This window comes from Artibeus jamaicensis, unplaced genomic scaffold (genome assembly GCF_021234435.1).
Source record: "Artibeus jamaicensis isolate MK-2021 breed Jamaican fruit bat unplaced genomic scaffold, CSHL_Jam_final contig_685, whole genome shotgun sequence".
Classification (NCBI taxonomy): Eukaryota; Metazoa; Chordata; class Mammalia; order Chiroptera; family Phyllostomidae; genus Artibeus; species Artibeus jamaicensis.
Window position 1 is genome coordinate 25304303 of NW_026521924.1, and position 13574 is coordinate 25317876.

The 13574-nt window shown below is 43.8% G+C and overlaps 1 protein-coding gene across 1 annotated transcript in view; it reads left to right on the forward strand.

The window, feature by feature from the left end:
• Nucleotides 1-2250: 2250 nt before the first annotated feature.
• STK4 (serine/threonine kinase 4) overlaps nucleotides 2251-13574 on the forward strand; it is an 89695-nt gene continuing 78371 nt past the window's right edge. Inside the window, exons 1-3 of the mRNA XM_037164420.2 lie at nucleotides 2251-2355; nucleotides 7490-7570; nucleotides 13326-13454. Of these exons, the coding sequence (XP_037020315.2) occupies nucleotides 2321-2355; nucleotides 7490-7570; nucleotides 13326-13454 (245 nt within the window). The 5' untranslated portion in view covers nucleotides 2251-2320. The remainder of the gene's footprint in view (nucleotides 2356-7489; nucleotides 7571-13325; nucleotides 13455-13574) is intronic.

The following is a 13574-nucleotide window of genomic DNA, read 5'->3' on the forward strand; positions in this document are numbered from 1 at the left end:
CTGCTAGGGGCTCATAGGAAAGTTTTTCTTCCCCGTAAGGAGGTACAGGACTTCAAAATAGCCTCTTTTGCTCTTTTTGATCTTTTAGCATTGGATTAAGGGCATGATACCTTGAGGTGTGGTACATTTTGTAAACAATAAATACACAATCATGAGAAGCCAACACGTTGAGTAGGAGAGAGCAGGATGCAATTGACATTGTTAAGCCAGTGAGTCAACCTCAAATTAATAAACAAGTGCCTCAGTGCCTTAGGTCACCATTTAGATGTTTGGTGTGTTGGATTTTTTTCCCCCCAGTTGCTTGCAACTGGATACATTCTAAGTGGTACACCACCCAAGTACACTTGTGGCAAACTGTATTTTCCAAAAATGGCCAAAACAATATTCCCACTCCCCCATCAAGAGATAGGATCTGTGTCTGCTCTCCTTGAAACTGGGTGGGCCTTCGGGGCCCCTCCTCCACCAGTGGAAAAAGCATTATGCACCTTCCAAAGCTAATGTCTATTTTCTAGAAAAATCCTGGGAAGGACACAAAGAAGGGACAATACCACTGTGTATTGATAAACTGACATTTATTTTTAAATGTTTATTGAGTACCTACTCATCTACAGGGATGAGCATGTGGGCACAATAGGAGGTCAGATCCTTCCAGGAGGAAAAAATTCAGTGGGCAGCAGGGCTTGAACATATGGAAAAAGTAAGGTCACGTAGGAAAAGTGCTTGGGATTTCAGAGGACAGAAAATTGACTTCTTGCAGGAGGGACCTGTGATGGCTTCCTGAACTTTGTAGAAACTCTCCTTGATCTTTAACTTCCTCAGGGCTCCCACTGCCATCTGTACAGATTCTTAATAGAGCAAAGTGGCAAATAAAACATGGGTTTTTGTGGAATTAGGAGAGTCTTGGGTTAAAACCTTTGCTCTCACTAGCCCTGCATAAGTGAGTCTTAGCTTCCTTACCTGTAAACTGGGGATAATTCTTACTTCATAGTGTTGTTTTAAAGATTAAGTGACAACATAGGGTTGTAACTGGTACACACTAGATCCTTAGTAAATATTTTCTTCCTGTGTCAGGGTCATGGCTCCACGATCGCATTTTTAGAATATGGGGTACCATCCACCAGGGTGGACCTCAGAGGTAGTTGCTCAGGTGTTAAATTTCATAGATGGCATAACTTTGGGAAAAGCAGGACAATTAAAAACAGTGAAAGTTGCTATGGGTAAGTCTTCCTCTGTAACTGTCTCCATGGTAAATTGAGTGGCATCTGCCTTTTTCCTAACACTCCCTGATGGCATTGGCAACTGAGGATTTACCAACGGCAGTAGTTGAAACCAGAGCTCTGAGAGGAAAGGAAGCTCTCTGACTCTCACGTCCAATTGGAGGGGACACATCAGTGATTGTACAGTCTGGTGGCACAGGCTCTTAAATCAGACTAACTTGACTTTAAACCCCTAAACCTATACTATGAGTTTGTGATCTTCACTTTTGTGGCCTTATGAGAGTAATAATCAGACTTACGTTATGAAGTTGATCGGAGCATTAAGTAAGTTCATACTACTAAAGCACTGAGGGCATAGTAAGACTGTGTATCAAATAATACGTAAAACTGGGAGTAACGTTACAGGCTTGATACAATGATTAAGTGAGATAATATGTAAAAGCAACTACATGGCAAGAGCTAAAAAAAATGTTAGCTATTTTTATGTCTGCAAAGTGACTCAAAGGTGAGGCAGTTAAGCAATAGGGTGGGGCAATCTGCAGGCCGATGCTCTGTGACATGCAAGGCTAGAGTATGCAGGGTCCAGCCTCCATCTGGAAGAATTCCACTGGGTAAGAAAGCCAGAAAACCACCAATACCTCCAGGAATCCCTGGAGCCGAGGTTCCCAGGAATCGCGTACAACTTGGCTTGTTAAGAATCCACTGCTCTTATCAAGCCAGCGCTTCGCACGTTGCCTCAGTATCTCCTCCTGAGAAATGAGAGCCCGGGACCGAGGCAGAGAAGGGTTCCGGGCCGGGGGGAAGACCAACAGTTTTCGGCAAACAGCGGCGCAACCAGACAACTCCAGACGACGTCCGGAGCCTGGCTGTGGACACTCTGGGCAGGAGACTTCCTGCCGCCACAGTTCCGGGTCCACCGCCCCACCCCCCCCCGCGCACCACGTGACCCGGGCCGCGTCCAAACGGCCGCGCCCAGCTCCCAGCGCGCTCCGCTTCCGGTATGGGCGGAAAGCGGAAGTGTGGGAGGGTCTGCGGGGCGGGCTCTGGGAGGTCCAAGGGGAGGATGGAGCAGTGAGCGGGTCTAGGCGGCTGCCGGCAGCGCCATGGAGACGGTGCAGCTGAGGAATCCGCCGCGCCGGTGAGGGGCCACTGGCTAAAACGAAGGGGATGAGGGGAGGAAAGGCGGGGGCTGGTGGAGGAGAGACATGCGTGTGCAAGCCCGCAGAGAGAAGGCACCTGCGGGGCGTGGCGACCCGGCTTGTAGGGCACCTGCTGAATGGGGACCTCTGGCGAGTGGGCGTCCTATAGAGAGGTGCACATGAAGAGGGGGGATAAATGTAGGGCTTGTTGGGGAGAGTACTTGCTGTGGGGTCATTCCAGGGCGCAGGAGGGCACCGCTAAAGGCAGTAGCAGCCGGGGAACGTGGGGACAAGTTTGGGAGAGCACCTGCTAAGGGTGCGGGGGGGGGGGTGGATACTGGGGGAGGGCGATCCTGGAAGGGATTCATTGAGATCGGGAGGGATACTGAAGCAAGATGAGATCCTGTAAGAGGTCTAAAGGATGGATCCGGACTAGCAGAGAGGAAGGCCGGGTGGATTTGGTAAGGGAGGGAGTCCCACCTGAGGGGTGCAGAGGCGGGGAGGATCTGATGAGGGTGAAAGCTTTGGTCCTAAAGCTGTAGGTGTACCAAGAAAGGGTAAAGGTCTAGCTAGGGAGGGCTTCGTGGAGCATCGCATTTAGGAAGATGATCTTGTCCTCACTCTAGAATAGTGATGGCATCTTTCATTCCTGATACCCACTGTCTTATTTCCCTCAACATCCTCCATGAACCTTAAAAACTCAATGCTGGGAGGTAGATAAGGAAATACGAGAATGCTTCCAAGGTGGGCAAATTGAGGCCTGGGAGAGTTGAAACACAGTCCTGTGAGTTTCCTTCTTTGCTCTGGGTCATTGCCTTTTTCAGGCCTCTATTGTTTTGCGAGTATCGGCCCCAGATCCTAGGCTACCTGGAATTGTTTTAAGTCAAGCTGAGCCTGCAAAGTCCGAACTCCTGGGTTGGTTGCGGTTGTATCATTGCTTTGCTCTGTGGACACCAGGGTCTTATGTCACTCGGCCACATCTGGAGAAAGTAGACAGTAGAGATTGGAGGAGTCATGCTTCTCTGGGGTGCAGAGTAGTTAGCTTCTGTTTCACGGAGACCTCTGACTTCCTGCAGCAGAATGAGCACCAAAGTAGGAAGTGTTCGGTGTGTGGGAGTGCGGGGCAATAAAGGGGTGAAGGGAAGGGATTGGCAGCCTGGGATGCGCACTCGGGGTTGGTTTGAAGTACACAAACTCTGCAGAGGGCAAATAGCTGGTTGGGACAGATACCCTCCTGGGGTGAGCTAAGACTGAAATAATAATGATTGTTACCCTCATACAGCACTTACCGAGTGCCAGACACTGTGCTCAGTGCTTTCCAGGTCTCTTGTTGAACCAAATGAAATTGCTGATATTTGACCATTTTTGACCTATAAAATCATAATGTCATATGATTCAACTTCTTTAAAAAAGGATTTTATTCATTTATTTTTAGAGAGAGGGGGAGGGAGGAAGAGAAACATCAATGTGTGGTTGCTTCTTGCATCCCCCCAACTGGTGACACTGCCCACAACCCAGGCATGTACCCTGGCTGGGAATCGAACCGATGACCCTTTGATTTGCAGGCCGACACTCAATCCACTGAGCCACACCTAGGGCTGATTCAACTTCTTATTGACTCATTTGGTCTCCACAACAATACTCTGAGGTGGTTATTTCTGTGTCTCTATCTTACAGGTGGTAAAACTGAGAGGCACGGAGAAGTTAGTGATTTGCTGGGGGTCCCATAGTTACTAAGTGGCAGAGCTGGGATTTTAATCCAGGCAGTGTGGTCCAAAGTCCGTGCTCTTAACAGCTTGACTCTGATACCTCTCTGGAAGTATCCTTATTTCCCAGGTGCTTTTGTATGTCAACAAAATTTGCTAAAGCACCATAGTGATCCAGTTATAAATGTACACTGGTTATATAGCTTTCTGAAACATGTTCATTCTTTTTCCGAGGCTTAGCTTTCACTGAAAAGAGGATCAGGCATCTGAATTTTGTTTCTACCTTTGCTTTGTGTTGTGTAATCTTGGGAAAAAGAGTAAATTTTTCCAGTTTTTTTGACACTCATTCCTTTGCCTTTTGGGTTTTAAAAGTGAATTCGATGTGCAAGAGAAGAGCATCGCAGGTGGAATTTTCGAGTGATTCACCCTTTCTTGCTCACATAACTAAGGGACCGCCTAGTTTGCAGCAGATTAATTTATTATCATTTGTACTGGTTGTTAGGACTGCAATTTGGTTTTGCAGACTGAGTGAGTTAAATAATAGAAATGTATTTTCTCACAGTTCTGGAGGCCGGAAGTCTGAGAATACAGTGTCTGCAGGATTGTTTCTTCTCAGGCCTCTCTCCTTGGCCCGTAGATGGCTGTCTCCTTTTTATGTCTTCATACCTCTTCCCTGTGTACCCGTCTGTGTCCTCATGTCCTCATGTCCTCCCTTAAGGACACCAGTCATATTGTATTCGGGCCCACACCATGTGGCCTAATTTTACCGTAATTAACTCTGTAAAGGCCCTGCCTCCAAATAGTCACATGCAGAGTTACTTCAGCCTATGAATTGAGGAGGTGGGAACACATTGCTTTTATTTTCATTAGAAAAGGCTTCATCAGTTTCCCTTCTGTTCTGTGTTGTAACCTACCTGTGTCAAATACTCTGTGGAAAGCCGGCTGCAGATGCAGACGTGAAATGAACCTCACCAGAGCCCTAAGATGGGAGAAGGAAGTTTGAGATTTAGCCAGACCCGTAACTACTTCACAACCAGCCTTATTTGTGTTTGGAAAGGTACATGTATCTTTTCAGGGATCTGGACAGTGTATGTGTTTCCAGCAAGGGACAGCAGTCCCAGTGCAGGAAATGCTCCTTGTGTTCACGAGTTTGACATTTGCGTGTGACTCAGTGAGTGATGCTAGATTAACGTCCATGGTCACGTAGGAGGTTGATTTTTTTAGTGGGTTGTTGTTAGGTAACAGTGTGGCGGAAGGGGTAGAGTGCATTTCTGGGATGCGAGCCATCCGTGTGGCCACCTGACTTAGCAGAAGAGTATCCGTTGGTGTCTGGTCCATGGAGGATGTGTCGGCCAGGCCTGTTCGCTTGTGAGCGAGCAGTGAAACTGTGTAGGCCCTGGGGAAGTCCTGGCCGAGAGAGCTGAATTGTCAGCTGGCTGTTACGTTCCAGCGCTTCTTTCGCAAAGAGTCACAGTATAAAATATCATCGCATCACTTATCAAACCATTTCCCATAGAAATCCTGTTTGGCGACAACCCCCTGGTACATCTTAGGGTGAAATTCCATTTTATTTTGAAAACTCACAAAGATTGCTGAGAAAAGTTTATGATTCCCCTCATTATATTCATTAACCCATTTAACAAATATTTGTGGACCACCTCCGGGTTATCAGGCACCAGTGATACAGAGCTCTCTTAAGACCAACCTAAAACAAACAAAAAAGCACTTAGATTGTGTTTAAAAAGTATCTGAGCAGTCCCATCAAATTTGACGTGCAAATATTATCAGAGGCTCACAGCTGTCTCTCTCTGGGCAGCGGCGGTTTCCTTGGTTGTGCCGCCATGGTCGCCGGGTAGTCCAAATCATGAGTTTTGCTGTCTGTAAGCCACAGAGTCAGCACTTCAGAAGAGCACATTTGATCTCCCTTTACGTAAACTGTTTATAAAACTTTTAATTATACTTGAGGAATAAGGTATTGTCTGTTGTTTATATAGTTATAAATACAGGGCTTCAAGAAAGCCCCTGATTTATGAGATGTCATTCTAACCTCGGAGTTCATCGAAATCTCACTGCTGAAGTTTGAGGAGGAGTTTCACTTCAGCCCTTTACATTGGGCAGCTGGGAGTTTTTTATGATGTCACTGGAATTTAATTTTTAGGACCTGTTGATTTTTCAAAGGTCAGTGTGGTCAATTTTTTTGCATTAATTTTTCAAGTTATGGCAGTTACTGACTTGGAACAAAACTGCATTTCTCGAGTACACAGTCTTTGGTGTTTAGAAAGTTCCATAAGATTGTCCTGTGTAGATCAGTATTTGTTGACACTGTTTAGAGTGTTGTTGTTTTCTTCTGATTTTGTTATTTTCTCTAGGAAGTTATACATTTGTGTGTGTGTTTTAAATTTCAGGGTTGTTTTTTTTTTTGTAAAAATTGGTATTGTTCAGCTAGTTCAAACCTTTTTCTGTACAAAGAAATCGCCAGTGTGACTACTTCATATTTCACCACTTCCTGAGCTCTCTTTTCTTTGTGGCCCTTTGTAGGTTCAGGAAGTCTCTGTGGGAAGATACACACTCACACAAATATTCCTTAGCAAGCTCCTTCAATAAGCCCACTGATAATTTTCAGAGGTCTCAGAGTTCCAAAAATATTGTTAATGTATAACCCCCAGTGTTTATTACCATTGTCTGGGGTAGTCAGAAAAATCTGGATTATCCAGAAGTTGTAGTAACCACCTGTATTTGATTTGGGGGCTAGTCAGAGGTGCAGGGCTACTCAGCGGGGAGTTCTCGTGATACGAACTGAAACTCTCAGCTGCCTGGCTGTCTTTCACTTTTGGTCACATCCAAGCATATATCTTCCATTACCTGCCCCAGTGATACCTGTAGAATCTCTGTTTCAAAAAGATTATCAACAACTTGCTAAGGGAGAGCCAGGGTCTTCTTTTCCAAAGAGAGAGTTAGACCGTTTTCATTCACGGAGTATTAAGATTTACATGAATTCTGAAGGTGGCATCTAATGCTTGAATCCACTCTACTAGCATTTCAGTCACATGACAATTTCTTTTCTGTTTCAAGTCTCCAGTGATGAGGACCTAGGGGCTCCTTAAGGCCCTCTGAACCACTTTAGAACCACCTGCATTGTTAAAAAAAAAAAACAAAAAAAAACAAAACTCTTAAACTTGTTGGACACTGAAGTTAGCTTCTCAGTAGCTCTCCACCATCCGGTCCTGATTTTGCTCATCAGAATGACCCATGGTATAACCGCCCTTCACTGTCCCTTAAAATTCTCTTAGTTAACCTTAGTTGTTGTTCACTCATGAAGACTCCGTAGAGAAATTCCTAAGACACTGCTTTTAAAATAAGCACTGTATTCATGTTCTACTTGCCAGCACATAAAATTTAATTTGTGTTCCTATCTCTTCATTCACAGGCAGCTGAAGAAGTTGGATGAAGATAGTCTCACCAAACAACCAGAAGAAGTGTTTGACGTCTTAGAGAAACTCGGAGAAGGGTGAGTGTACAGAGATAGGGGCAGCGATAGGCACCTTCCTTTTCTTCCCCCAACACCAGATCCCTTCCCGTGGCAAAGCTGCTGCAAAGCCAAGGAGGAGGAAGGGGAGTGATGCATCCTGGCCCTGCTCTGGGTGGGGTGGGAGGTGGATCTACAGCGTGGAGTGCTCTTCCCTCTTCTCCCAGTCACTGCTGTAGACGGGTGTAGTGATTCCTGGGGTTTTCAACACCAAGGACGTCTTTTTCTTTCTTTCTTAGTCTCGTAGAATTTATGATTTGCATGATTTTTATTTATTTAACAGGTGGCACTAATTAGTTGATACTTCCTTAAAAATTTTTATTAGACTTTTTTTTGTAGTTCATAGCTTCCGATTGATATGCAATAGTTTGTCTCCGTAAGACATGTAATTCAGCATTTTAGCTAGTGCAACATCGTGAAATATAGTAAATAAATCAAGGACTACCGCTAGTTTTTAGCTTCCTAAGAGATCCAGAACCCCAGGTTGGGAACTAGCAGACTTCTTGAAACACAGATTGGGGAATGAGTTTGTAGTATAACAGTAAAGCAATACTTAGTAATAGCCAGTGGCCATTATTGACTTTCATACTACATAAAGGTTACATCACAATTTTTTGTACATTTTCATTCTTGTGTGTTTATTCTCCTATGATTACTGGGACATTTAAAATATTAGGGATACCCTGTCTTAAGTGTTCGTTGTTAGTTCTTGAATAGGTAGTTCATATTCAAAGTTGGAACAGCATAAAAGTATGTACGGTGAAAAAGTCTGCCCCTTCTATCTCAGCCACCCAGATGCAACCAGTATCACAGTGTTTTATGAACCCTTCAGAAATAGTTTGTATAGATGAGCAGATAAGTGTGTGTGTGTGTGTGTGTGTGTCTGTGTGTGTCTTTAGGGAGGACTGTTTCATGGGAAGACCTGAAATATTAACTTTAAAAAATGTCTATTTACTGTATGTTCAGATTTCAAATGTCTGTTGTCTAATTGCTGTACGCTCATTAAAATCAGATCTTACACGTGTCATTAAATTATTTGGGGGGGTTAGTGTCATTTATGCCTAATACAGATCAATAATAATATTAAGCCTCCTCCTGGCTGATATGGAATAGGGGTTTTTTTCATGATTATCTCCCTGTGAAAAAATTAGTCGTCATCTTTTCGTAAGTTGAGAAAATAGTCTCTGGAGTCACACGAGAAATCCAGCCGAGGAGGGAAGTGAAAGAAGACACCATCTGTGCTGCCCAGAGACAAGTGCGAGATGAATCTGAAGCCTGCAGTGGACTCGGCAGCCTTTAAAGGTACGGGGAAGCCACTGTCCTCACCGCCCCACCTCCTGCCTGGCACTCTCAGCTTTAGCTTGGCGTCCTTGTCATTTCCTCAAAGAAGTGAGTCTGAGGCCCTTCCTCTAACAATGCTCACAGGTTTGAATAAGATGAGTTCAGGCATAACTGACCATGTAACTGACTTGTTTCTTTTACTTTTAAATAAAAGTGTGTGACAGTAGTAAGGGCATAGACTCTGAAGTTAGGTGGCCCTATGTTAAAACCCTTGTTCTACTGTTTATTGGTCACAATAAATGAGTGAGCCTGAGCAAACTGTTTGGGATCTTGAAGCTTTACAACCTCAGCTGTAAAATGGGGACATTAGTATCTCCCTCATAGGGCCATGTGTCAAGTATTAATTACCTAGTCCAGCGCTTGTCACATAGTAAGTGCTCAGTAAGTGGCAACTGTTCCTTTATTTTTAACTGTATCAGCTGCAGCATTTTTCAGGCCTTCTCATGTCAAATGAAGTTAACTCTCAAGTCTTCAAGCATATTTAGGTGTTGTTGAAGGGAGCTCTGTTTGCCTCCATTGGGTTTGGGGAATGTCAAAAGAAAACTGCAGACAGAACATACCAGGGATATACTGTAAGGAAAAATTGAGCTAATTATGATTTTTTAAAATTTTGTTTTAGATCTATGGATACCCTCATCAATGGAAACTTCCCTATGAAAATATTACCAGGGAGAAAACAAATAATGCTTCAAGTCTTTCTTTCCACGATGTTTTTTTTAAAAGACTCCACAAATACTTGGATTTCTGTCGTCATGGCCGAGTGGACCCCATCAAGCCTTATTTTACCAGCAAAACCCTGAAGGAAGATCTTAACCGCACTTACTTTCTCGACACAAACTGCCACGCCCTCCTTACACTGTTCCGGAAAATGAGTGGATTATGAGCTCTCACTGCCTTGTCCTTGTGGAACGAGCCGAAGGACCGTGTTGGGTTCAGAAGGCTGCAGTCAGTCTGCTCTTGGAGGAAGTTGCGTGGGTCCGTGGAACAGCGGAGCCAGAGCTCTGGACCAGAATGCCCGGGCAGCTCGTGGGAAGTGTGTTCAGTTAGAGCCTGGTGCCTTTTGCCTTCTGTTTTATGCAACAGTCTACACATTGACCCTTTTAGGTTGTTATCACAGGATGATAACGTCGTGCCTGTGGTTTCATAGCCAGTGAGTGGAATGTTAAGATTTGTATCTGGTTAATTTGCCCTCAAATATTTCTGTTTTTCTACATTGATTCTTGCCTTGTAGGGCTTATGGGAAACACCTACTTCCCGACCTTCTTTGCCAGTTAAAATGCAGTGAGCCACTTAGTTTTCGTTGCAGAGAATCGGGTCTTAAGAGACTTGCCTGTAAGTGAACATGATCGCTAAAGCCTGCTAAGTCCTCTTTGGGTTCCTGTAAATGCAGTGTGCAGAGTTTTGAATCTTAAATGCCCAAGTGAGCTATCAGAGTCTTCTTTGCTACCAACACAGCATCTGGAAGCATGGGGCTGTTCCGGACAGCATTGCTGAGTGGGTGTATGCCGAGACCCTTCCTTTCCATTTCAAATATATAAGAATGAGTGAAAATTATTTTTTAAATATTAGGACACACAGCCAGCTGTGTGGCAGTGATAGAAAAGATATCTGTAATAGTAAGATGGGGGCGAAAGCATGTCTGTCCTCGTCAGGAGATTGCAGGTGGGCTTCCTATGTGAAGCTGTGGGCAGGGCCACGGCTCTGCATCTGTGAACTAAAGGTTAAATAAATGTGTCTGATCGCCACTAGAAAGTACAGTACCATGTGCCTGTGGCCTGGGGAACCAGGAGAGGCACTGGTTTCACAATAGGAACTGGGCCTGACTGCATTCAGGTCTGATCTCTTGGCGGGGTAAAAGCCCCGAACTCCTAATACAAGATCTGGTGTGAATTGGACAGCCTGGAAGATTGGGCTGAGGGAACTCGGAAACCTTCGTGATGTCCTGGAGTACTCATGATGGTGAGCACTGAGTAGGGGAAAATCATTCAAGGTAAAAGGAGATGGATACAAGGAAGGTAATCCGCTGCCCTGAGATAATCGCCAGTCCTGACAAAGAGGTAGAAGCAGTGGAGCAATCTGGAATGGGATTCAACATGTTTGTTGATGATTTTCAAAAAGATAAAAGGAGGAAATAACATCTGTAACAGAACACAAGACCATGAACATGAACAGCCCCATGAATAATTGAAATTTTGGAATCTTGACAATGAAAACCACAATGATTGAAATTCTAGAGGCCTAATAAATTGGATAAATAGCAAACTAGAGAAGATAAAAAGAGAATGTGTGAATTGAAAGATAGAAGTGAGACCGATCACAAAATGTAGCACAGAGAAATACAGAGTTAGAAACCAGGAAGAAACATGGATTGAGGAGGTGCAATGCAGGTCCAAGAGGAATTCTAGACGGACCTGTTGGAAGAGAGAAGGAGGAAAGAGATGATGCGGAGGGTTCTCCAGACTTGCAGAAAGGCTTGTGCCTTCAGGTCAAAGAAGTTTCTGCAGTGCCAAATAAATCAACTCCCAGTTAAATTATAGTAAAATCGGAGAATGTTAAGGATGAAGAAGAAATCTTTAAAGCTACAGAAAGAAAACTCACCTACGAAATGTGAGATGATAGCTGGAAAACCGCAGTGAAAATGCTGAGGCAAAGCTATTGTCAGAGAAGAATTCTATATCCGGCAGAACTCATCCAGCATGGAAGTGAAATAAAGGCATTTTCACACATACGGGAGTTACAGTATCAAGCATAACTTTGGATGAGAGTGACAGAATACCCAGCTAACAGTGGCTAACCAATAAGGACATTTAACAACTGAATAATAATAAATCTGAGGGTGAAGGGTTCCAGAATGCTTAATTGGCTTGGTAATCGTTCAGTATTTGTGTCATTCTTGTAGTCTCGAGATGACCACAGCAGTTTCAAGCCTCAGGCCTCTCATCACAGAAACCGAAACTGGGAAAGAAGCGACAAGGAAAAAGGGGCCTTTTTGTGTGCTTCTCTCTTACCTGGGAAGAAAGTCTTTCCCAGAAACCCTTCAGCAGAATTCCCCTGACATTTCCTTGGCCAGAGCTGGGTCACTTGCTGATGGAAATAGGATTACTGTGGCTGCCTTGGACCACCTTGCTTAATCCCCTGGGACCAGGGTCTGCCACCCTGACAAATCAGAGGATTATCTTAGCAAGGAAGTAGGGTCTTCTCCGCATGGTCAGTGGCTGCTTTACTCTTGCAACAGAAAAAAGTTTTATGTAACATTTAAGGACCATTACACTAGTTTTCCAATGTATGGGATTTTGACAGAGTGGAAGTTTTTTATGTGCGTATAGGTTTTTAAAAACACCTTGAAACGATTCATGGGTACCATTTTGGCAGCTTAGAGCACTCAGCTACTTTGATATGTTAGGTTGCACTGTTACTCTGATTTTTGCTCACCAAGACAATAGGAAGAAACAGGTGTATTTGGGAACCATGAAAGCCAGTTTACTCGTTATTTCACTGACAGCCATCAGGATTTCAACGAAGATGCAGTCTGTTTCAGATGATGATGGCATGTCACTTGACCATCACAGTTGTCTCGTAGTTTGTGTTGTCATTTTAGATGAGAAAGTTGAGGCACAATAGGGTTCATACTACGTCTGTAAATGTAGTGGTGGGACTAAAACCCTGGGACTTCAGATTCTAAATCTGATACTCTTGTAGCCTCTAAATTGAATGGATACATATGCTTTTTATTTATTGGGTAATAAACTCTTTAAGGTAGAGTAGAAGGCAAAAAAATATGTATGTGCTCTGGTCACCTGATACTAGCCTTTGAAGAGGCTTAGATATTTAATTTGTTTCCATAGTGTTTTAAATTTTGTTGCAAGTAAGAGGCGCAAGGCATGCAAGACCTTTCTCAGTGTTGGAGTGAATGCAAGTAAACACAGGCATCTACTTTTATGACTCAGGATAGGGATCCAAATTCCGGACTGACCACTTACTTATCAATTAGGTGACCTTGGTCAAGTCATGTGATCCCTGAGCCTTTTCAAATGTACCTGTGAAATAGGGATCATAACCCTTTCTTCATTGTTTTTTGTAAGGATGAACTGAGATGGTGCACAGTTTCTGGCAGACATCAGGCATGCAGTAGTGGCTACTATAACAATTATTTCATACTAATACATTTAGTACAATTTAAATGTCAAGTTTTTAAAGATGCCACTTTGTGGTAGTTCTCTTAATGCCAATGCTTTCCCCCTAAGTGCTTTAGCTATCTCAGTTTTGCAAATGTAGCTAAGTATGTATGTATTAGCACTTAGGCATATGAATTAGAGCTGTAAGTTGCTTGTGTTTTACCACCTTTATCTCTTGGCTTGCTCCGACTTTATAAATGTTCTCCTTCCCCCAATTGCAGGTCCTATGGCAGCGTATACAAAGCTATTCATAAGGAGACCGGTCAGATTGTGGCTATTAAGCAAGTGCCTGTGGAGTCAGACCTGCAGGAGATCATCAAAGAAATCTCTATAATGCAGCAGTGTGACAGGTAAAGGCATGTGGTATGACTTCAGCGAGAACATGATCTTGAACTTGCTGTGATTATTGAAATAGAGTTCGATGCCTAGGGTTGTGTTTACTTAGTTGTTTTGCAGAAGGGAAAGTTTAA